General features: G+C 37.0%; 1 protein-coding gene across 5 annotated transcripts in view; it reads left to right on the forward strand.

Annotated features, from left to right (window-relative positions):
• Window positions 1-22,556, forward strand: part of NAA16 (N-alpha-acetyltransferase 16, NatA auxiliary subunit) — a 90,507-nt gene that overhangs the window by 11,797 nt on the left and 56,154 nt on the right. For 3 of the 5 annotated variants that reach the window (XM_069068645.1, XM_069068649.1, XM_069068647.1), the window contains exons 2-7: window positions 5,509-5,593; window positions 8,875-8,979; window positions 11,356-11,513; window positions 12,623-12,661; window positions 15,175-15,309; window positions 17,713-17,866. In XM_069068645.1, coding sequence (XP_068924746.1) covers window positions 5,509-5,593; window positions 8,875-8,979; window positions 11,356-11,513; window positions 12,623-12,661; window positions 15,175-15,309; window positions 17,713-17,866 — 676 coding nt within the window. The remainder of the gene's footprint in view (window positions 1-5,508; window positions 5,594-8,874; window positions 8,980-11,355; window positions 11,514-12,622; window positions 12,662-15,174; window positions 15,310-17,712; window positions 17,867-22,556) is intronic. The other 2 variants (XM_069068646.1, XM_069068648.1) reach the window with 2 other exon arrangements.

Raw genomic sequence — 22,556 nt, forward strand, 5'->3', positions numbered from 1 at the left:
AGTGAGAATAAGGTTGACCCATTCCCTTTTGCCTTCCTATTCTTCCCCTCCATTGTAACCCTTTTCCCTTGCCGCTTCTTTATGACATTCTGTCTCTCTGCATCTCCTCTCATTATATTCCTCTCTCACCTCTTAATTTCACCTTTTAAGTATCATCCCTTCCTGTCAGATTGGTCCTGTGCCTTCTATGTATACCTATAAGCATATATAGACATTCATATATGTATTCACATGCCCATATACCCTCCAATATAGACATATACATATATACATATATATTTCTATTCCCTTCAACTATTTTCATACTGAGAAAAGTTTCATCAGTTACAATTATTGTTTTTCCATGTAGGAATGTTAATAGTTCAACTTTGATCAGTGGTTTATGATTTCTTTTCCCTGTTTACCTTCTCAAGCTTCTCTTGCTTCTTGTATCTGAATGTCAAATTTTCTATTCAACTCTGGTTTTTTTCAACAAGAGTTTTTGAAAGTCCTCTATTCCACTGACTGACCATATTTTCCCCTGAAACATGATACTCAGTTTTGCTGGGTAGTGTGATAGTAATGGAATATAAAGTTCCTCCTGTATTGGCTTGGTTTTCAAACTGATTGTGTTAAAACCCAGAGCTTGTTAATCCCACCTGTGGGATGGACTTGTTGACTTGAAAAGAGAGACACGAACTGGGAGGAGCTGGTGACGTAGATTTGGAGAGACACAAGAGAGAGGCAGAAGAACTTTTTGGAAGCAGCACCTCGTGGAGGCAGAGAGAGAGACTGAAAGAATTGCTGGGGGCCACTTTGAATTGCCCTGGACTTTTGAGACCTGCCCCCGGAGCTGCCAAGGACTGAGGAGACATGGCTGTTTTGCTGGTACTTTGTCTGTTTTGATGTTGTTTTGCCAGATTTGTCCACTGGTGAAAGACAGTCCTTTTGTTGAAGAAGTCCGGGAACCTGGCTTTTGGTTAAGAAGCCCTGAGACTGTCCTGCAGACAGAGAGTGAATACTGTCCACTGGTGAAGGACAGTGCTGTTGTTGCAGGGGTCTGGAGACTGTCCTGCAGACAGAATGAATACTGTCCACTGGTGAAGGACAGTGCTGTTGTTGCAGGGGTCTGGGAACCTTTCTGTTGGTTCAGAAGCCCTGAAGAAGGATTTTCTTGTTGTATGTTTACAGAAATCCTGGGAGAGGGTTTTGCTAATGTTTTCAGGGGTTCTAGGACTGTTCTACAGACAGAGGATGAATTAATGAAGGGACTGGCAATGTATCTTGTGGCCTTGCTAAGCCTTGTTTCCCCAGGAACTAAGATTGCTGAGAACTTGCCTCCTGTCCAGATGAAGAAAAGACTTCCATTTGGGTATTAAGTGCTGTGCTTAAACTTGATGTAACTCTGGGGTAGATTCAATTGTGATCCAGGGGTGGGGAACTTTTGACCTTTTTGTGCTCTGTGATTGAACAAATGAAGGTACTTTACTATTTTTGGAAACTAATCTCCATTTGAGAAGAGGGGTTTTGTGGTGGACTAAATGAAGGTGCAGCCTAGGGGTGGAGTAGTATTTAGAACAGGGACTTTGTAATTGATTGAATGATTGGAAGGTCCTGGGTGGGGTAGTACTTGGAGATTATTTAATCACCCTTAGCAAATGCTGTATTTTGAACGATGTCATGTTTTGACCTTCTCTGTTCTTACTTGGTCACTGAATAAAATGGAGAGCACCTATGCTGGTATTTTGAACCTTGGGAAGTTACCTTTCCTTGACATTACATTACAGGTAGGTGACTCTTGGTTTTAATCCCAGCTCCTTTGCCCTCCGGAATATCATATTCCAAGCCCTTCTATCCATCAGTGTAGAAGCTGCCAGATCCTGTGTTATCCTGATTGTGTTTCCACAATATTCAAATTGTTTCTTCCTGGCTGCTTGTAATATTCTCTCCTTCATCTGGGAATTGTGGAACCTGGCTATAATATTCCTAGGAGTTTTTTTTTTGGAATCTTTTTCAGGAGGTGATCAGTGGATTCTTTCAACCTCTATTTTGCCCTCAGGTTCTAAAACATCAGGACAATTTTCTTTGAGAACTTCCTGGAGGATGATTTCTAGGTTCTTACTTTGATCATGGCTTTCAGGTAGTCCAATAATTTTTAAATTCTCTCTCCTGGATCTATTTTCCAGGTCAGTGGTTTTTCCCATGAGATATTTCATATTGCCTTCTATTCTTTCATTTGTTTGGATCTGTTTAACAGCCTCTCAATTTCTCATAAAGTCATTAGCTTCCATTTGCTCTAATCTAATTCTGAAGTAATGATTCTCCTCATTGAGCTTTTGAGATTCTTTTTCCATCTGCAAATTCGGCTTTTTAAGGCATTCTTCTTCTCGTTGCCTTTTTGAGCCTCTTTTGCCATTTGAGTTAGTCTGTTTTTTAAGGTGTGATTTTCCTCAGTCAGGCTGTTGACTCTCATTTTGTAATTTTCTTGCATTGTTCTCATTTCTCTTCCCATTTTTCCTCCACTTCTCTTATCTGCTTCTTAAGGTCCTCTATGGCCTGTAACCAGCTCATATTTTCCTTTGAAGCTTTTGGTGCAGGAGTTCTGACTTCACTGTCTTCCTCCTGTTCCGTGCTTTGCTCCTTTGTGTCCCCAAAATAGGAGTCTAATGTTGTAGTCTTCTGTTTTTTTGCTTCCTTTGTCTGGTCATGTCACCCCTTAGTCACTTGAGCCCTGGGCTTTTTGCCACAGTAGGACTCTGCCACCAGACAGGGGAGCTTTCGTCCCAAACTCTGGGGTTTTCTCCACTGCTGGAGGTATTAGTTGGTTGCCCTCTCTGAGGCCTCCACACACTCTGGCAAGCTGGGCATACACCCCAGGATCTCTACCCTAGACCGCAATCTAGATCCAAGCAGGTTAAAGCAAGAGCGATTACCCCTTAGACTGGTCGCTTGGTCCCCCTACACTCTGCAGGTCAGGAGTTGAAGCTGCAATGTGACGCAGGTGTCTCAGCGGCTTCTCACCCTTGGGGCGAAAGCTGATGCACTCCCAACTACTGGTTTCAAAGTCCACACTGCACTGACCTCTCACTTTGTCCTTCGCATCTATGTGTTGATAAATCTGGAAACGGCCACAGCTGCCGGTGATCTGGAATCCCTCCTGCCGCAGCTGGTCAGGCCTGCCCTCGGCCTAAAGCCTTGGTGTGGGGCTGGGCTCGCCTCCCAGAGCACTGCGCTGGCTGATTCCTGCCAGCCTGCCAGGCTGTCCTCAGCGGGAGGTTAGCTTCTCTGTGTCATTTTGTGGGTTCTGCGGCTCCAAAGTTTGTTCAGAGTACCCTTTTTACATGGATTGGGGAGGTCCTGCTTCTATTCTGCCATCTTGACTCCGCCCCTCGATCATATCTTTTGATCATTTATAATTTGTGGAATCCTCTTATTTTTATAAATTTGACTCACCATCTTTTTGTCACCTGATTGAATATGTGAGATCAGAGCCAGTGAATAGCAAAAGGAATGACACTGAGGTTACAGAGCCATACAACCAGAATGGTAATGCTTTTGATAATAGTAAGGAAGGCTGGAGAACAGATAAGTCTTTTGAGAAAGAGGGTGAGGTGAGTTCTGTTTTGGACATGTTGAGATGTACCCTAGACAGGTGGTGATGTGGGATTGAAGATATACTAGGGCAGGATATGTAAATCTGGAAGTCATTTGCATGGAGATAATTGAATCCTTGGGAGCTGATGAGGTTACAAAGTTATAGTGTAGAATGAGAAGAAGAGGTTTTAGGGCAGAGCCTTGGAGTACACCCACAGTTAGGGGGCATTATATTAATGGAGATCTAAGAAAGATGATTGAAGAGACATTTGATAGGAGAGGCAGGAGGGTGGTTAACAATGTCAAATACTGTAGGGAGATTAGGAAGTATGAGGACTGACAAGAAGCCATTATATTTGGAATTTAAAAAGTGAGATAATCATGGGGCAATGTGCTGGAGAACATTGGATTGTAAAAGATTGAGATATATATATGTACATTTGCCTATGCAGTCATTCTCTTTTGTTAAAGAAATTGGCTAACTTCATCAGAGACTAGAGAAAAGAGATGAAAACAGGTAGAATGATGTCAAATACTTGTGAGATGCAGATAAGGGGGGTGAATAGCTGGAAAATTTTTTCTATGATACATGCATAATACTTTTTCATTTTCTTTAAGTTCCCATTAGGATTCTTTGTCCTTTCTCTTTTCTTTCCCCTCATATAATTGTAGTTTTTTGCACTGTTGTTTTGGTTCTACTAATTTTCTTCCACTTTACGTTATTTTAATAGAGGTATTTATGAGTTTCTTTGTATTCTTCAAAATTGTCCATCTTTTTTTTTTTTGGTCTTTTTGGAGGGGGGAAGGCTGGGCATTTGGGGCTAAGTGACTTGCCCAAGGTCACACAGCTAGTTAAGCATCAAGTATCTGAGGTCAGATTTGAACTCAGGTCCTCTGACTCCAGGATTGGTGCTCTATTCACTGCACCACCTCTCAACCCCTAAATTACTGTTTTTTGCTTTTTTTTTGAGGGGGGAAGGCAAGGCAATTGGGGTTAAGTGACTTGCCCAAGGTCACATAGCTAGTCAAGCATCAAGTGTCTGAGGCCACATTTGAACTCAGGTCCTCCCGACTTTAAGGCTGGTGCTCTATTTACTATGCCACCTAGCTGCCCCCAAATTGTCCATCTTTATTGATTTATAGTATTCCTTTGTATTCACGCCCCCCAAAATCTAACTATTCCTATGTTGTTAGATAGATTATGGCTTTTTTCTTCTTTTTTTTCCTCTTTTGTTATTACATAGAATGTTATTATGAATTTTTTTTTCACTTTAGATTAATCATTGTTAGGTCTAGTTGCAGTAATGGAAAAAATCAAAAGGAACCATTTTGTAACTTTAAACGTTGAAAAACTTAGCTTCAGAAAAGATTAAAGAAAGTAGAATGAATATTTCATTTGAAGGGATGAATTTTTTTTTCAGTTGAACAAATCAAAGGAGTTATCTGGAACAGGATAGACATTCTGGACTACATTAAAATTAAATGCAACAAAAAATATAATGAAAGAAGAAAGACTAGGACAAGATGGCTAACATTACCAGAAAACCTTGAAATCTGATGTATGTAAGAAAATACTAAGTACAGTGTTTCCTAGTTCATAATGAATAAATGGTCAAAAGATATAGACAGTATTTTTTTTTTTTTTTGCTTTTTGGAGGGGAGAAGGTAGGACAATTGGGGTTAAGTTGATTTGCTTGGGCACACGGCTAGTTTTGTGTTAAGTGTCTGAGTCCAGATTTGAACTCAGCTCCTCCTGACTCCAGGGCCTATTTACTCCAGTACTCTATTTACTGCGTCACCTAGCCACCCCAGATATGGATAGTATTGGAAAAAGGAAACACAAATTGTTAATTATTTGAAAAAAGCTTGACCTTGCTAATAACCATATATTTATTTTGTAAAATGATCTTTTATCTGTTATTTTTTTCTCTCCAGAAATGTTATGAACAAAAGCAGTACAAAAATGGTCTTAAATTCTGCAAGATGATTCTGTCAAACCCAAAGTTTGCTGAACATGGAGGTATTGTATCATTTAAGAGATTAAATTCCTATGGAAAAATAAAACTAATTTAAGAAGCACTGTAGCCGGGGCATATTGTGGAATTTCAAGGAAGAATGTTTCCTAACAATCGATGCCTTGGTTTCTTTTTAAAAGCAAGACTGAAGCTCTTTAATAATGAAAATTATTTAAGCTGTCTATGGAGCTTATTCTAGATAATTTTTCTAATGTTAAACTTAGGCTATGTTAAACTCAGGTTAATAACATCAGACTGATCTTAATTCACTTATAGTAGTGGTTTGGCGTATTGGAAAGGGCAGTAGGGTAGGAGCCATGTTAAGTGTCTATATGTTATTCTTCATAGCCTAATGATGGTGGTTTTCATCTAATTGTGCTCAGAGGATTCTTTTTGCTTTTTTTTGGAGGGCAATTGGAGTTAAGTAACTTGCCCAAGGTCACACAGCTAGCTTTTTTTGTGTTAAGTGTCAGAGGCCGGATCTGAACTTAGTCCTCCTAACTCCAGGGCCTGCACTCTACTCACTGTGCTACCTAGCTGCCCCAAGAGTTTTTTTTAAGTAATTTTATATTTTTTTGCTAATTCATCTTATAACCAATGACACATATTTGTGAAATGGTGGGGTTGAGGTTTGGGTTAAAGATAGTGGTTGGAAATGTAGACCATAATAAATGTTCATGGACCTGCAGAACTATCTAGCTGTAGGGATACAAAAGACTATGTCTTCTTAAAAAAAAAGTGAGTGTGCCATTATAAAGAAAAAGTCGAGATGACATTTCAAGGAGTTTTAGAGATAAAAAAGTATCTTAATCATATGTAATAACTCATCTGTACTACATGTATAATATTTTACAGAGCTATTTTCAGGAGTGTTTTCTCATTTGATTTTCATGACATTTCTTTCTATGAAGAAAATAGGACATTTTGTAATTAAAGAAACTGAAGTTTGTAGAACCATAAAAGATAGAAGAGACCTGAAGACATAGTTGAATCCTGACCTCTCACAGATAAGAGCTTAAATGACTTCAGTAGGACTAGGAGCAGAACTTGGATCTTTTGTTTCCTAGTGTTGTCTTTTTATTCCATCAAGAAAAGGTTTATAATCAGTTTATTTGCTTTTTGAATTCATTAGATGAAAGATTTGAATCCTATGCTGTCTTTCCCTTAATTTGTCAGCATGCTACTGGGTTATTTCTCTTCTATTCTAGTGTTTGCCTTGGAGTTGTCAACTTTTTGTTAATTATCCTAAATAGAAAATACTTGTTAGAGTGGATTTACAGAGGAAAAAATGGTCCATTCTAGTTCCAAATAAGTAATTTTGAAGTATCATTATCTTTTCATACTTGCAGGTAATTGGGTTGATAGTTTTATCTTATTTTTTAAATTGAAACCCACTTTCGGGAGTCAGTGTTTCTTTAACTAATTTTCCTGAAGATCACTTTTTTTGTTGGAAATGTGCTCTTCTGTTAGCATGGAATTACCTGCAGGATGAGAGAATGGCAGATCCAGAAAGTTTGGAACAAATTTAAAAAAAAATTAACCCCTTTAACACTGAAATTGTTCCATATAATTTTAAATTTCAGATGAAGTTAGAAGAGAAAAATAGCATTAGAATAAAACTATTTTCACTGAACTCTTACTTATCTCACGTGGGACATGATGGGACTTTAGTTAATTACAATTTAAGGTTTTAGGTAAAAAGTTTGGAAACTCCTCAGTTAAATTAAATATACAATAAGTATTTAATTTCCATTTTGAACTTGACCCAAAACACAAGGGTATGAGGCTCTTAAAGGAAAGAGGACATGTTGGCTGGGAAAACCAATCACAGAAAAGAATCTGGATTATTGTCTTGAGGTTTAGGGAACCTCCTGCATTTATAGTGTGGGTAGAATTAGGCTGCTAATTATTTTACAAAAGAAGCCCAAATCAAGGTTGGTAAAAGAAGGCTCTGGAATAGTGTAATGTAATGCCAAGCAAAGACAACTTTCCAAGGTTCAAAATAGCAGCATAGGTGCTCTCCATTTTATTCAGTGACAAATTAAGAACAGAGAAGATCAAAATATGACATCATCCAAAATACAGCATTTACTAAATGTGATTAAATAATCTCCAAGTACTACCCCACCCCAGGACCTTACATTCATTCACTCAATTACAAAGTCCCTGTTCTAAATACTACTCCACCCCTAGGCTGTACCTTCATTTAGTCCATCACAAAGCCCCTCTTCTCAAGTGGAGATTAGTTTCCAATCATAAGTAAAGTACATTCATTTGTTCAATCATAGAACACAAAAAGGTCAAAAGTTCCCCACCCCTGGATCACAATTGAATCTACCCCAGAGTTACAAGTTTAAGCACAGCATTTAATACCCAGATAGAAGTCTTTTCTTCATCTTTACATGAGGCAAGTTCTCAGCAATCTTAGTTCCTGGGGAAACAAGGCTTAGCAAGGCCACAAGATACATTGCCAGTGTCTTCATTAAGTCATTCTCTGTCTGCAGAACAGTCCTAGGACCCCTGAAAACATTAGCAAAACCCTCTCCCAGGATTTCTGTAAACATGCAACAAGAAAATCCTTCTTCAGGGCTTCGGAACCAACAGCAAGGTTCCAGGACTTCTGCAACGACAGAACTGTCTTTCACCAGTGGACAAATCTGGCAAAACAACATCAAAACAGACAGACAAAGTACCAGCAAAGCAGCCATGTCTCCTCAGTCCTTGGCAGCTCCGGGGGCAGGTCTCAAAAGTCCAGGGCAATTCAAAGTGGCCCTCAGCAATCCTCTCAGTCTCTCTCTGCCTCCAAAAGGGGCTGCTTCCAAGAAGTTCTTCTGCCTCTCTCTTGTGTCTCTCCAAATCTACGTCACCAGCTCCTCCCAGTTCAGGACTGTCTTTTCACATCAACAAGTCCATCCCACAGGTGGGATTAACAAACTCTGGGTTTTAACACAATCAAACCAAAAACCAAGCCAATACAGGGGAATCTTTAAATGCCATTACTATTATAAATAGCAGCAAACTCCTTAGATTATACCTGTTAGTTCTTAAGTATTATGTACACTTTGCCCAGTAGTGTATCGTACATGTTTTGCTTAGCTAAAAGTAAAAGATACTTGTCATTTGTAAGAATTGATTTTTAGTCGTTGCTCAGATTTCACCCGGAAGTGATTCCATGAAGATTGATTTGTAATCTTAAAAGATCCCAGAGAATGAATTTAAACATAGGCAGGAATTTTTTAAACTCACATTATGCATAAGTGTAAATAGGTTTATCATTCTTTTACAGAAACTTTGGCTATGAAAGGGCTGACATTGAACTGTTTAGGAAAGAAAGAAGAAGCATATGAATTTGTTCGTAAAGGACTTCGGAATGATGTCAAGAGTCATGTCTGTATCCTTTTGAAGTAGTTCAGTAGTTTACTTTTTAGTTCTTATGTTCTATTTTATTGTCTCTGTTAAAATAATGAAATCAAGCACAGTTAGAGTATGAAAAAATAGAAACTTTAATGAAATTGATACCCTTCCCACACTGGGGTCAGCATTGTAATTCAAACATGTATTAAGCATTTCTGGGCAAAAAGATGCTAGGTATTAGAAGAATTATCACTATAAACAACACAGGGTCATAAATCATAGATTTTTAATTGGAAGGGACCTTAGAGGTCATATGGTACTATCCCTCATTTTACAAATAGAAATTACATGAATTGTCCAAGATCACACAGGTTATAATAAATCCAGGACTATTTTTTACTCTATCTTGTAGGCTCATCTATGGCTTGCAAATCATATTCTATTTAAAAAAAATTTTTTTTTATCAAATGCTTTATTAACTTCTAGTTTACATTGTTCATTGCTGCAAGATTTTGAGTTCCAAATTTTCTCTCTGTTTTTCCCCTACCCACCACCCCAGAATAGCAGTCCCACAGGATATCCCCTCCTCCAATCTGCTCTCTCCCATATCTTCTCCCATACCCCCTCCAGCTTTCCAGTAGGGCATGGTGGATCTCTATGCCCCAGTGCCTGTATATCTTATTTCCCATTTATTGTAAAATAATATTGATAATAGCATATATATATATATATATTTTTTTAAACATTTGATTTTAAAACTTTGAATTTCAGATTCATTTCCTTCCTCCCTTGTCACTCACCCTTGCTGGGAAGATAAGCAATTCAGTATAGGTTGTACATGTGTAGTTATGCAAAACATTTCCATAGTAGATATATTGTAAAAGACTGACTATATTTCCCTCCCTCCTATCCCACCTCCCACTTGTTCTATTCTCTACTTTGATCCTGTCCCTTTTCAAAAGTGGGTGCTTCCAACTTCCCTCTCCCCCAGCCTGCCCTCCCTTCCATCATCCCCCCTCTCATCCCCTTCCCCCCTACTCTCCTGTAGGGTGAGATACTGTATTTAGTGTGTATGTCATTGCCTCCCTTAGCCATATTCAATGAGAATAAAGTTGACCCATTCTCTTTCATTATATTCTTCTCTCACCTCTTAATTTCTTCTTTTTTTTTTTTTGTCTGAGGTCGCATTTGAACTCAGGTCCTCCTGACTCCAGGGCCGGTGTTCTACTCACTGCGCCACCTAGCTGCCCCTCACCTCTTAATTTCACCTTTTAAGTATCATCCCTTCCCATTAAACTAGTCCTGTGACCTCTATCTATGTATACCTATACACATATATACACACATTCACATATGTATTCATATGCCCATATACCCTTCTATATAGACATATATTTGTATGTGTGTATTATATATGTATATATATACACACATTTCTATTCCCTTCAGTTATTCTCATACTGAGAAAAGTTTCATAAGTTACAATTATCATTTTTCCATGTAGAAATGTAAATAATTCAACTTTGATTAATTCCTTATAATTTCAAATTCACTTCCATAAGATTTTGAGTTTTAAATTTTCTCCCCCATCATCTCCTCTTGCCTCCCCAAGATGGCATGCAATCTGATACAGGGTCTGCTTATACATTCATATTAAACATATTTTTACATTAGTCATGATGTAAAGAAGGAATTAGAACTAATGGGAGGAACCACAAGAAAGAAGACACAACAAAATAATAAAAGAAAAGGAGAGCAAATAGTATGCTTCCATCTGCATTCAGACTCCCAAGTTCTTTCCCTGGATGTGGAAAACAGCTGCTATAAATATTTTTGTACATGGGAGTCCTTTTCCCATTTTTATGATCTCTTTGGGAGATAGACCTAGAATTGGTATTGCTGGGTCAAAGGGTATGCACAATTTTATAGCCCTTTGGGCATAGTTCGAAATTGCTCTCCAGAATGGTTCCATAAGTTGACAACTCCACTAACAATGCAGTAGTGTTCCATTTTTCCCACATCTTCTCTGGCATTTATCATTTTCCTATTTTGTCACGTTAGCCAGTCTGATAGGTGTGATGTGGTACCTGAGTCATTTTAATTTACATTTCTCTAATCACTAGTGATTTAGAGCATTTTTTCATATGACTACAGATAGCTTTTAATTTATTCCTCTGAAAACTGGAAAAATAAAATATTATTAAAAAATAAAATAATTTCTTAATATTATGGTCACTTTTAGAGTGAGATTTAGTTTTATACTTATGATGAAGAGTAACTGCCTAACACACTTTGATTCTTTAAAATAAAAGCCCTAATTTTTAAACAAAAGACTTTCTCTGAAGTATGTTAGGAAGAAAAGTACAGTGTTGTATTCTAGTGTCTGTGAATGTTGATTTCTTTAACTTGTTAGGTTGGCATGTATATGGACTTTTGCAGCGTTCTGATAAAAAATATGATGAAGCTATAAAGTGTTATCGAAATGCCCTCAAATTAGATAAAGACAATCTACAGATTCTGAGAGACCTCTCTTTGTTACAAATCCAGATGAGAGACCTTGAAGGCTATCGTGTAAGTATTCTAATACTAACTTTATGTGTTTTAAAACAGATATAGTTTAAAAGATGAATTAGTGTTGTAGGTAGTTTTATTTGAATTACAGAGAAATGCCAACTTGCATTGGTAGAGTTTTCTCACTTGGGAGTTTCCTAGTGGTAATTAAATCATGGCTATAGTCCTTATTTCCAAATTATGAGTTAGGTTAGAACTTTGACTCATTCCACAAATACTTATTCAGTGTCTGTTATATGATGTGTAAAATACCTTGATCAAAGGTGGACAAAATAATTTTAAGAATGTTTAAACAAGGAATTAATAGACGGTATATCTCTAGCTTTTCTTTAGCCTCATCATTAGTCATCTTTGAAACTGAAACTGTGGGAATAAAAGAAAATCCATCAAATCCATTAAGTTAATAATATAATATCCTTTGATCCAGGCTCAGTATATAACTTTTAATGAATTGAGGTTTGTATTTTTTTTTTTAAAGCAATCGGGGTTAAGTAACTTGCTCAAGGTTACACGGCCAGGTGTTTCTGGGTGGGTGCTAAATGTTTGAGCCCGGGATTTGATCTCCAGGTCATCCTGACACTGGGGCTGGTGCTCTTACTCGCTGAGCCACCTGGCCGCTCCTTGAGTTTTATATTTTATAATTATAATTATAAATATAATTATAAATATAAATATAATTATAAATAAACATATAATATGTGAATTAAATTTTTTGGGGAGTGGGCTGTGATTTCATTGGTACTCTTTACTAATAATGCAAATTGACACTTGCTCTACAGCTTTTATATTTAGAGAGCTGCCTCAGATGTTAACAGTAAATGACCTGTATTAAAATTATTTGAAATAAAAAGGAAACTGAGGACAGAGTTACTGAGCCATCTATGATTTAATTTTCAAAGCTAGCATTTGCATATCACATTAAGTTACCTGACTCCTCAGAGGTCAGAGACCAGGAATGATTTACAGAACCAATTTTTATAACAGAAAAGAAGGGTTAAAAAATGATAGCAACTTGTTTTGAACATAATTCAATTGGACAAGGCAGGTCACCTGACTAGTTAGCTTCTTCCAGGCTTTCTTAATCCTATCCAGAAGTCCTTTCCTTACAGGTGGTGCCTTTTGTAACCAGAAGGTGTACTGGGAAAGAGGTCAGTAGTTAGCAGTTAGTGTCCTGTTTCCCCCTCTACAACTTCCCCCCCCATCTTCCTTAGAAAATTTCATTACTTAACTTAGACTCTAGCTCAAGATAAAAAAGAGATTATCTACTAAGACAAGAACAAGGAATTTAACCTCTGTCTAACCTTTTTCCAGCTTCCAGAAAGGGGAACTTCACCTTTGGTCTATCCACCTTTCTTCTAGAAACTAGAAAGGGGAATTTAGCCTTTAAGAAGAGTAATCCTATGATTATTTTATTGCATCTTATTCTGAATTATCTACTGCTAAATGATAAAGTCTTCTCAATCCATCTCTTCACTAAATCCATAGGCAACCTAGACTTGAGACTATCTTTGTTAGTCTGACTTAGCTGTTAGGGTTAGCTTTTCCTAAAGAAAAGAGTTTAATCCTGTAATCAAACTAAAAATAAATCAAAGTAATCATTATTTCCCTTTTCCTTTTCACTTGCTAGGGTCACATAGCCAGCATGTGTGTGTCAGGGGCAAGTCTTGAACTCAGGTTATCCTTGTTTTGAAGTTGGCTCTCCAACGTGCTGTGCTGTCTCTCTAATTTAACACTTACAAGTAAAGTATAAAAAGAAGAAAAAGGGGGGCAGCTAGGTGGTGCAGTGAGTAAAGCACCATCCCCGGAGTCAGGAGGACCTGAATTCGGTCCCAGCCTCAGATACTTAACATCCACACACAAAAAAAGCTAGCCGTGTAGCCTTGGCCAAGTTACTTAACCCCAATTGCCCTCCAAAAGGCAAAAAAAAAAGAAAAAGAATTTGATAATTTGTTTTTTTCTGTGGTGGGTTGATGACTAAGATAATGCCATTGATTATATTTTATTCTAATAGCAATGAGTAGCCCTTGAAACTTCTTGAAGAAATGGTAGGCAAGGGATATGGTTATGCTTGACCTTTTAGATAATTAAAGGAACTAGGAATGTTTAGTTTTGAGAAGAGGAGACACTAGACTTCAATTATTTGATGGGCTCTCATGTGGAAGGAGAGTTCTGTTTGTACTCAGAGGGCAGAAACAGGAATATTCATAAAGGGTGCAAAGAGACAGATTTTCATGTGGTATAAGAGAGAACTTTCTAACAGTTGAAGTTTTCCGGCAATTTAATGGGTTGCCTTGTGTGAGAAGAGTACTCCTTCACTGGAGATCTTCAAGTAAAGTCTGGATGACTTCTTAATTATTGGAGAAGATATTCTGGTTCAGATGTCACTTGGATTAGATGACTTCTGAGATACGTTGCAATTTTGAAGTTCTTTGAGCTTACTTTCTATGGATTTATGTATGCATGACACTGACAAGCACCTTTTGGTGGGCTGCCCTTGGAGTCAGGAAGATCTAGGGGAAAGTCTTGACTATGTCATATGGCAACTGGTGATCATGGACCAGTCAATTCTTTGAGACTATAAACAAGAAATAAACTATTTATGTACACACGTAAAATTCATGTAAATCACAGGTCCAGATCCTCAAAACTCTCATCTTCCATACATTAGTTTATAGTTTTTTTTGGGGGAGAGAAGGCAGGAGGGTCATGATTAAATCTGTGATTTCATTAGAGGAGAGAGTGTTTTGTAAAGAAACTCCTACAACAGATTTTTTTGGGCACTTGCTCAGTAGCATGAAAACTTAGAGATTTGTATTAAGTGATTAAGTTACTTATCCAGGGTCGCACAATCAGTATGTGTCAGATGTGGGATTTGAAGTCAGCTCCTCCTGCCTCCTTTTCTAATGTTTTTGCTAATGTTAGTTTCAAAAAATGAAAATCTTCAGGCCTGTAGAAATTTGTCAGATTTTGAGCTTTTTGCCTGTAGTTTCCAATGTCAGTAGTGTACTTAGTACTTACAATGTTAGTAGTGTATTTATAGTCTTACTAGTGTATTCTCAGTTTTTTGTCTCCCATTTTTAACCATACCTCATTTCTTTCAAATCCAGAAATTATATTTATAATTCTATAAATTTATGTGATAATATTAACATAGGTGAAAACTATCATTGAGTTATGGAATACTAGACTAATTGGCAACTAAAATGTCACTATAATAGTGTGTGAAAAAAATTCAGTGTAAGAAATCAGTATCAACACCAACAGTGAAAAGTGAGGGGAAAAATCTGAAAGTCTACTGAAAGTTTTGTAGGCCTGAAGAATTTATTTTAATGTATAGGACAAATACAAACAAAATTTTAGTTGAAGTGCTAAAATGGTCCTTATTAGAAAGTAATTTTACTTAAAAAATTTAATCTAGAACACAACTCCTAAGTTCAGTAGAAATACGTGTTAAATGTAAAATAAAGTAATTTGGGAAATTATTATAATTATGTGGTCAGCCTATTTTATAGTGAGTTTAAAAGAGATAGGGCAAATCATGTAACTTTGTTTGTCCTCAGATTCCTTTTCTGTAAAATGAAGCCTGTCATGTCAAATGTGATGGCTAAAGTTCCTTCCAATTCTAAAATTCTATCATTTCTTGCCCCGCTCTGCATTAAAGGAGACAAGGTATCAACTTCTTCAGTTGCGCCCAACACAACGTGCTTCATGGATTGGATATGCTATAGCATATCATTTGCTGAAAGATTATGATATGGCACTAAAACTATTGGAAGAATTTAGAAAGACGCAGCAAGTAAGACTTATTTCAAGACTGCCCTTATTAATGGTTTTTGAAAACAATTGGGAGGAGGGAGGAAAATTGGATACTTTTACTAAATAATAAGGCATGTTTTATTATAAATCTGATACTTTGTGAGAGTTTTTTTTAATATTTAATATGTTTGCTTAAGATAGCCTTTCCTAGTAATGGTTAATTCTTTTAAGCAAATGATTGACTTTTTTGATTGAAATATTCCTTTATGGGAGACATAGAGATAGCCTAAATTATAATTATATTTATATATATATAAAATTATAATTTTGCTTTTTATTTGCATAAGGTATAAGTTCTATGATTTCCAGCTATTTCCGACTGTATGTTCTACTTTTTAACTTGAAAAAAATTTTCAGACACATGGGAACATGAAAGTAATTCTGTACTATTTAGTATCTGTCATTTGAGTCAAATGTGAGGACTAAAAGTTACTGTGAATTTGTATTTTATTAATCACAATAAAACCTACATTTAAAATATTATTAATCACAGTAACATCTACATTCATTTAAAAATATACAGTCTGCAGAGGGTATGTTTATTTATATTGAATACAGTGCAGTTTTTTTGGAGTTAAGTGAATGATAAAAGTTTGGTTATGCTTAGTCATATTCTACAAAAGCTTTATGACCCTTCAGAGGTCCTTACCCATGTGTAGGTCTTTCTTTATGCCTCCAACTAAAGGAGGATTTTTCTTAGCTTTCTAATTCTCTTATTAGTGGAAGTAGATCAAATCAAAGTTAACCATATTAACATTGTATTCAATGGACTGGCACATAACAAATGCTTAATAAATACTTGCTGACTCAGTAAATTGCTTCCATTTGGTATTTAAAGCTTTTAGAAGTTTTTTGGAAGAAGAGGCCTATTTTTAAAGAATGAATTCTTATCCCTATTTCTAATTATATTTGTATTTATACATGATTGTGGACCTAATTTAATTTCACAAGTGTTTACGAAGTGCCTACCATGAGTAATTACTATTGTTACTAGCACAGAGGTGGCAATAACAATTAAAACAGTTCCAGCCTACCCTCACAGAGCTCATTTTCTATTTATCTAACCAGTGGTAGGTATATTAGAGACTTGGGGAAAAAAAAGTATAATATTACTGAAGCCTCCTTTATTAAAGAGCTGTTCTAATGTGTCATTATATGTGAAGATGACCTATAGTCTTCTGAAGACTGTGTCAGTAGAGTATAGTTTTTGGTAGGTTCAACCCAACTGAAAGGGCTTTGAGTATGGATTAGTAAGGAATGGATTGGATCTGGCTGAAGACTAGTTTAGAATGGAAGAGGGAGACATCAGGAGGCTGGTTACCAGATGATTTTTTTTTTTAACTTTGGTAACCAATTAAATAGATGAAAAAACTCATAAATCAAAAAATCAGAATTTTAGCTATTGGTAGGGTAACCTTTATTTTGTATATTTGATTATTTTGTGCGCCTAAAGGCAGCAAATGAAATGTAGTTTGATGGGCTACAAAAAGTAGCTTTTAAATCAAATTCTTTGCAGGGAATAAAGGAATAGAGAAGTTGTAGGGAGAACTTAAGATGCTCCAGATTAAGTTAGTGTATACGTAGATTCTTAGAGATTTTCATTGTGAAAGAGGGCTCTGTGAAAATTACAGAAAATAAAGTTTTGGATCAAGCAAGGACTTCTGAGGAGTTTCTAAAGAAGCCCTATGCTTTTTAATTCATGAATATTCTCTTCAAAAAGATAAACAGTCTTTAGGTTGTGGAAGTATGGTGATAACTGAGCAATATAAAAAAAAGAAATCAGGGTGTCTAGGTGGTGCAGTGATTAGAGCACTGGCCGTGGAGTCAGGAAGATCTGAGTTCAGATCTGGCCTCAGACACTTGACACACTTACTAGCCGGGTGACTTTGGGCAAGTCAACCCCAATTGCCTCCAAAAAGCAAAAAAAAAAAAAAATAGCAAAACAAAGCCAAAAAAAGGAAACCAATTAATTTTGGGGAATTTTTTATTATAAACTTAACATTACTAAAAAAAGGTCATCTACAATGTAGATTTATGACATATAAGTTAGCAGAAGTATACAAAATAAGTTATGGAACATTACATAAGTCCTTAGCATTTAAAAAGAGAAACTAAATGAATTAACAAATAATAAGCAGAAAATATGTTTTCTCTGTGCCTTTCTTAAATCTTGAAGCTCTGCGACCTTGGCTTCTTCACTTGGCAAAGTCTTGATGTGTGTTGGCAGTGAGAGGACTCACACTGATAAGAATCACAGTTTCACCATAAGACTGCTCCAATTAAATTAAGTTACTCAATATGAGAAGGCAGACTTTTAGCTATTGGTAGGGTAACCTTTATTTTGTATATTTGATTATTTTGTTCCTTTTCCCCTTTTTTCTAGATTCCACCTAATAAAATAGACTATGAGTATAGTGAATTAATACTGTATCAGAACCAGGTGATGAGAGAAGCAGATCTGTTTCAAGAATCTTTAGAACATATAGAAACATATGAAAATCAAATCTGTGATAAACTTGTAGTAGAAGAAATTAAGGGTAAGTTACTCTCCTTTTTCTTTCTTTGAGAATCATCATTCAAAAGAACTGTTACATCTCTAGAATTTATCCTGTACCTTACTAGTTGTTGCCAGATTATTTGAAGTAGTATACAATTATGAGAGTAAAGACACCAATTAACCAATTGTTTTCTTGTCCAAATAATTAATGCTTTTGTTAGTTATGAAAACATTTTTTTCCTGCATACTGCTTAAGGAAGGACAGTGATATGGTTTAAGTGACAAAAAAAGCTGATAATATGAATTAACTTTGAAAATAAGAAAGAATTGTCCCTGGCACAGAACAGATTGAATTTACTATTATGTGCATGTGTGTACACAACATGCACAGTTCTTGAGTTTATGAGCACTTTAAGTATAAAGTAAGTTAGAGGTGTTTTTTTTTTGTGCTGTGAAGTTAGTAAGTTCATATATCTTAGCAATTCAGACTTTGTATGTTTCACAGAATCACAGAATTTTGAGTTGGCAGAGACTTCATTAGTTCATCCTACACAGGTTGCCTAGGAGATAAAGTACAGGCATTGGAATTAGGAAGAATGAGTTTAAATCTAGCCTCAGACACTGACTAGCTCTGTGACCAAGTAAGCCACTTAACCTGTCTCAGCCTCAGTTTCCCCATCTGTAAATGAGATTAATAATGGCACCTACATCCTAGGGCATCCTAGGATTGTGAGGGTAAAATGAGATAGTATTTGTAAAGAGATAAACAAACTTTAAAGTGCTATATAAATGCTAGTTATTATTATTATTATTATACATGAAAGGAATCTGTACTATAACATATATGACAAGTTGTTATCTGGCATCTGCTTAAAGACCTTCAAGGAGGGGGACCTCACAGCTTCTTGAAGTGATCCGTGAAACTTGTGGGTTACTATAATTGTTGGGAAATTTTTCCTGACATAAAGCCTAAATTTGATCCTTAGCCACTTCCCCTGCCTTGGTTCTGGTTCTGTCCCCTGGGAACAAACTAATCATTCCTCTATATGATATCCCTTGAAGTAAGATGACTTTCCTTCAGAATCTTCTTTTCTCTGGGCTAAACATGTCTCCTTCCTTTAACCAATCCTTATATGTCATGAACTGAAGATCTTTTATTATTCTGGTTGCTCTCCTCTTGAAATACTTAAGCTGATCAAAATCATTCTTTAACTGTGGCATGAAAAATTGAACACAACGCTCCATCTGATGAAAGGGTAGAGTTCTCAGTTCCTGGAAGTTATGCAGTCCCATATTGTATTAGCTTTTTTTGGCTTTCATACTATATTACTGCCTCTTACTGAGCCTACAGTCCACCATAACCTAAAGATCTTTTTCAGATCAACTCCACTGGTGACCTGCCATGTTGATGTTGATGACTACCTTTTGAGTCCAGCCATTCAACATGTTCTATATCCATTTTGTAGAATTATTATCTAATTTACTGATGTCAAATTCAAATGGAAGGCAGGGCCTCTGGATCCCTGTAGGCAGTATATTGACTCAGAAAACTACACATTAACATTATCAATGTTCCATTGTATTTTTATTTGTTTTGTTAAATATTTCCCGATTGTGAGGCTATTGTGAGTGCATCTATAACTTTTCATTATATTCAAGAATAATATGAGATAATTTATCATAAGCTTTGCTAAAATCTAGTTAAGTTGTATTTGTAGCATTTATCTTGTCTACTAGTTTAGTAATTCTTTTAAAAAGAGCTTAACATTAACATCATGAATTAAAAAAAATCTGTTTTCCCAGTTATCTTCTTGCTTAATTAATGTTTCTATAATTGTATATGCTATTTTATCTCCCAGAAATATCCTATGTCTTTTTGTAAAGGAGTAGCATATATCTTTCCTATAGCATAATAAAGTGTTCAACAAAGTAAATTGATTTGATCACAAATCTTCATCCAAATATACCATGCTATTTCTAAGCTCATGATGACTAGAAATTTCAGTAACAAGGCTCAGTGGTTGATCATAAATGTAGCTGGATAAAGAATACAACATAAAATTGGGCACTATGTTGGCATTATGTTACTGAACTACTGTACTTAATAAGTTTTTGCAGTGAGATACCTAGTTTGCTTGTTGTGGGATGTGGAATATGGCTCTTATATCCAGAGAAAGAACTGATATACACTGAATGTAGATCAGAGCATACTATTTATACTTTTGTGTGTATGTGTGTGTGTTTTTCTTTTTGTTCTGTTTTTTTCTTTCACAACATGACTAATGTGGAAATTGTTGTGTATTTGTCCTTCATTCCTGAACAGGACCATGACATCAGGGATATGACTTGCAATTGACTTTGATTTAAGTGAGGGAGGGCTATGCAAGGTCACCAGCCTCACTTTCTCCTCCAGAAACATCTGGGTTCAGTGGCTAGATATTCATCAGGACTACTGGAGATGGCCTAGGATGCAATGGGAGACCCTGGCCCTTTTAGGCTTGGGTCTGAAAGGTTTTCACTTTGAGTGAGATAACACCCATTCAGTGAATAGGCCTCTTTAAGAAGTGAGTCAAGGGGCAGAGTAGAAGCAGGACCTCCGTGGGGCTCTGGCTTCCACCTTTCCCAATTCATGTAAAAGGGGACTCTAAACAAACTTTGGAGCTACAGAACTCACAAAATGACACAGAGAAGCTAACCTCCTGCCGAGGACAGCCTGGCAGGCTGGCAGGAATCAGCCAGCATGGCATTCTGGGAGCCGAGCCCAGGCCCCCGTGAGCCAGAGGTTTTAGCCCCAGGGCAGGTCTGACCAGCCGCCGGCAGGAGAGACTCCAGATCACCAGCAACTGTGGCTGTTTCCAGATTCATCAACACATAGATGCAAAGGACAAAGTGAGAGGTCAGTGCAGTGTGGACTTTGGGACCAGTAGTTGAGAGTGCGTCATCTTTTGCCCCCAGGGTGAGAAACTGCTGAGACGCCCACGCCACATTGCAGCTTCAACTCCTGACCTGCAGAGTGTAGGGGGACCAAGCGACCAGTCTGAGGGGTAATCGCTCTTGCTTTAACCTGCTTGGATCTGGATTGTGGTCTAGGGTGGAGGTCCTGGGGTATGTGACCAGCTTGCCAGAGCGTGTGGAGGCTTCAGAGAGGGCACCCAACTAATACCTCCGGCAGCTGAGAAAACCCCAGAGTTTGGGACGAAAGCTCCCCTGTCTGGTGGCAGAGTCCTACTGTGGCAAAAAGCTTAGGGCTCAAGTGACTGAGGGGCGACATGACCAGGCAAAGGAAGCAAAACAAATAGAAGACTACAACATTAGACTCCTATTTTGGGGACACAAAGGAGCAAAGCACGGAACAGGAGGAAGACAGTGAAGTCAGAACTCCTGCACCAAAAGCTTCAAAGGAAAATATGAGCTGGTTACAGGCCATAGAGGACCTTAAGAAGCAGATAAGAGAAGTGGAGGAAAAATTGGGAAGAGAAATGAGAACAATGCAAGAAAATTACAAAATGAGAGTCAACAGCCTTACTGAAGAAAATAACACCTTAAAAAACAGACTAACTCAAATGGCAAAAGAGGCTCAAAAAGGCAATGAGGAGAGGAATGCCTTAAAAAGGCAAATTTGCCAGATGGAAGAAGAATCTCAAAAGCTCAATGAGGAGAATCATTCCCTCAGATTTAGAATGGATTGAAAGAAAGCTAGTGACTTGATGGGAGATCAAGATGCTGTTAAACAGATCCAAACAAATGAAAGAATAGAAGGCAATGTGAAATATCTCATGGGAAAAACCACTGACCTGGAAAATAGATCCGGGAGAGAGAATTTTAAAATTATTGGACTACCTGAAAGCCATGATCAAAGAAAGAACCTAGAAATCATCCTCCAAGAAATTCTCAAGGCAAAACTGCCCTGATGTTTTAGAACCAGAAGGCAAAATAGAGGTTGAAAGAATCCACTGATCACCCCCTGAAAAAGATCCCAAAAAGAAAACTCCTAGGAATATTATAGCCAGGTTCCACAATTCCCAGATGAAGGAGAGAATATTACAAGCATCCAGGAAGAAACAATTTGAATATTGTGGAAACACAATCAGGATAACCCAGGATCTGGCAGCTTCTACACTGAGGGATTGAAGGGCCTGGAACATGATATTCCAGAGGTCAAAGGAGCTGGGATTGAAATCAAGAATCACCTACCCAGCAAAACTGAGTATCATGTTTCAGGGGAAAATATGGTCAGTCAGTGGAATAGAGGACTTTCAAGCATTCTTAATGAAAAAACCAGAGTTGAATAGAAAATTTGACATCCGGATACAAGAAGCAAGAGAAGCTTGAGAAGGTAAACAGGGAAAAGAAATCACTAAACCACTGATCAAAGTTGAACTATTAACATTCCTACATGGAAAAACAATAATTGTAACTGATGAAACTTTTCTCAGTATGAAAATAGTTGAAGGGAATAGAAATATATATGTATATATGTATATGTCTATATTGGAGGGTATATGGGCATGTGAATACATATATGAATGTCTATATATGCTTATAGGTATACATAGAAGGCACAGGACCAATTTGACAGGAAGGGATGATACTTAAAAGGTGAAATTAAGAGGTGAGAGAGGAATATAATGAGAGGAGATGCAGAGAGACAGAATGTCATAAAGAAGCGGCAAGGGAAAAGGGTTACAATGGAAGGGAAGAATAGGAAGGCAAAAGGGAATGGGTCAACC

Source organism: Petaurus breviceps, unplaced genomic scaffold (genome assembly GCF_028583685.1).
Source record: "Petaurus breviceps papuanus isolate PSGF00001 unplaced genomic scaffold, PetGlider_PUasm1.0 90769, whole genome shotgun sequence".
Lineage (NCBI taxonomy): Eukaryota > Metazoa > Chordata > Mammalia > Diprotodontia > Petauridae > Petaurus > Petaurus breviceps.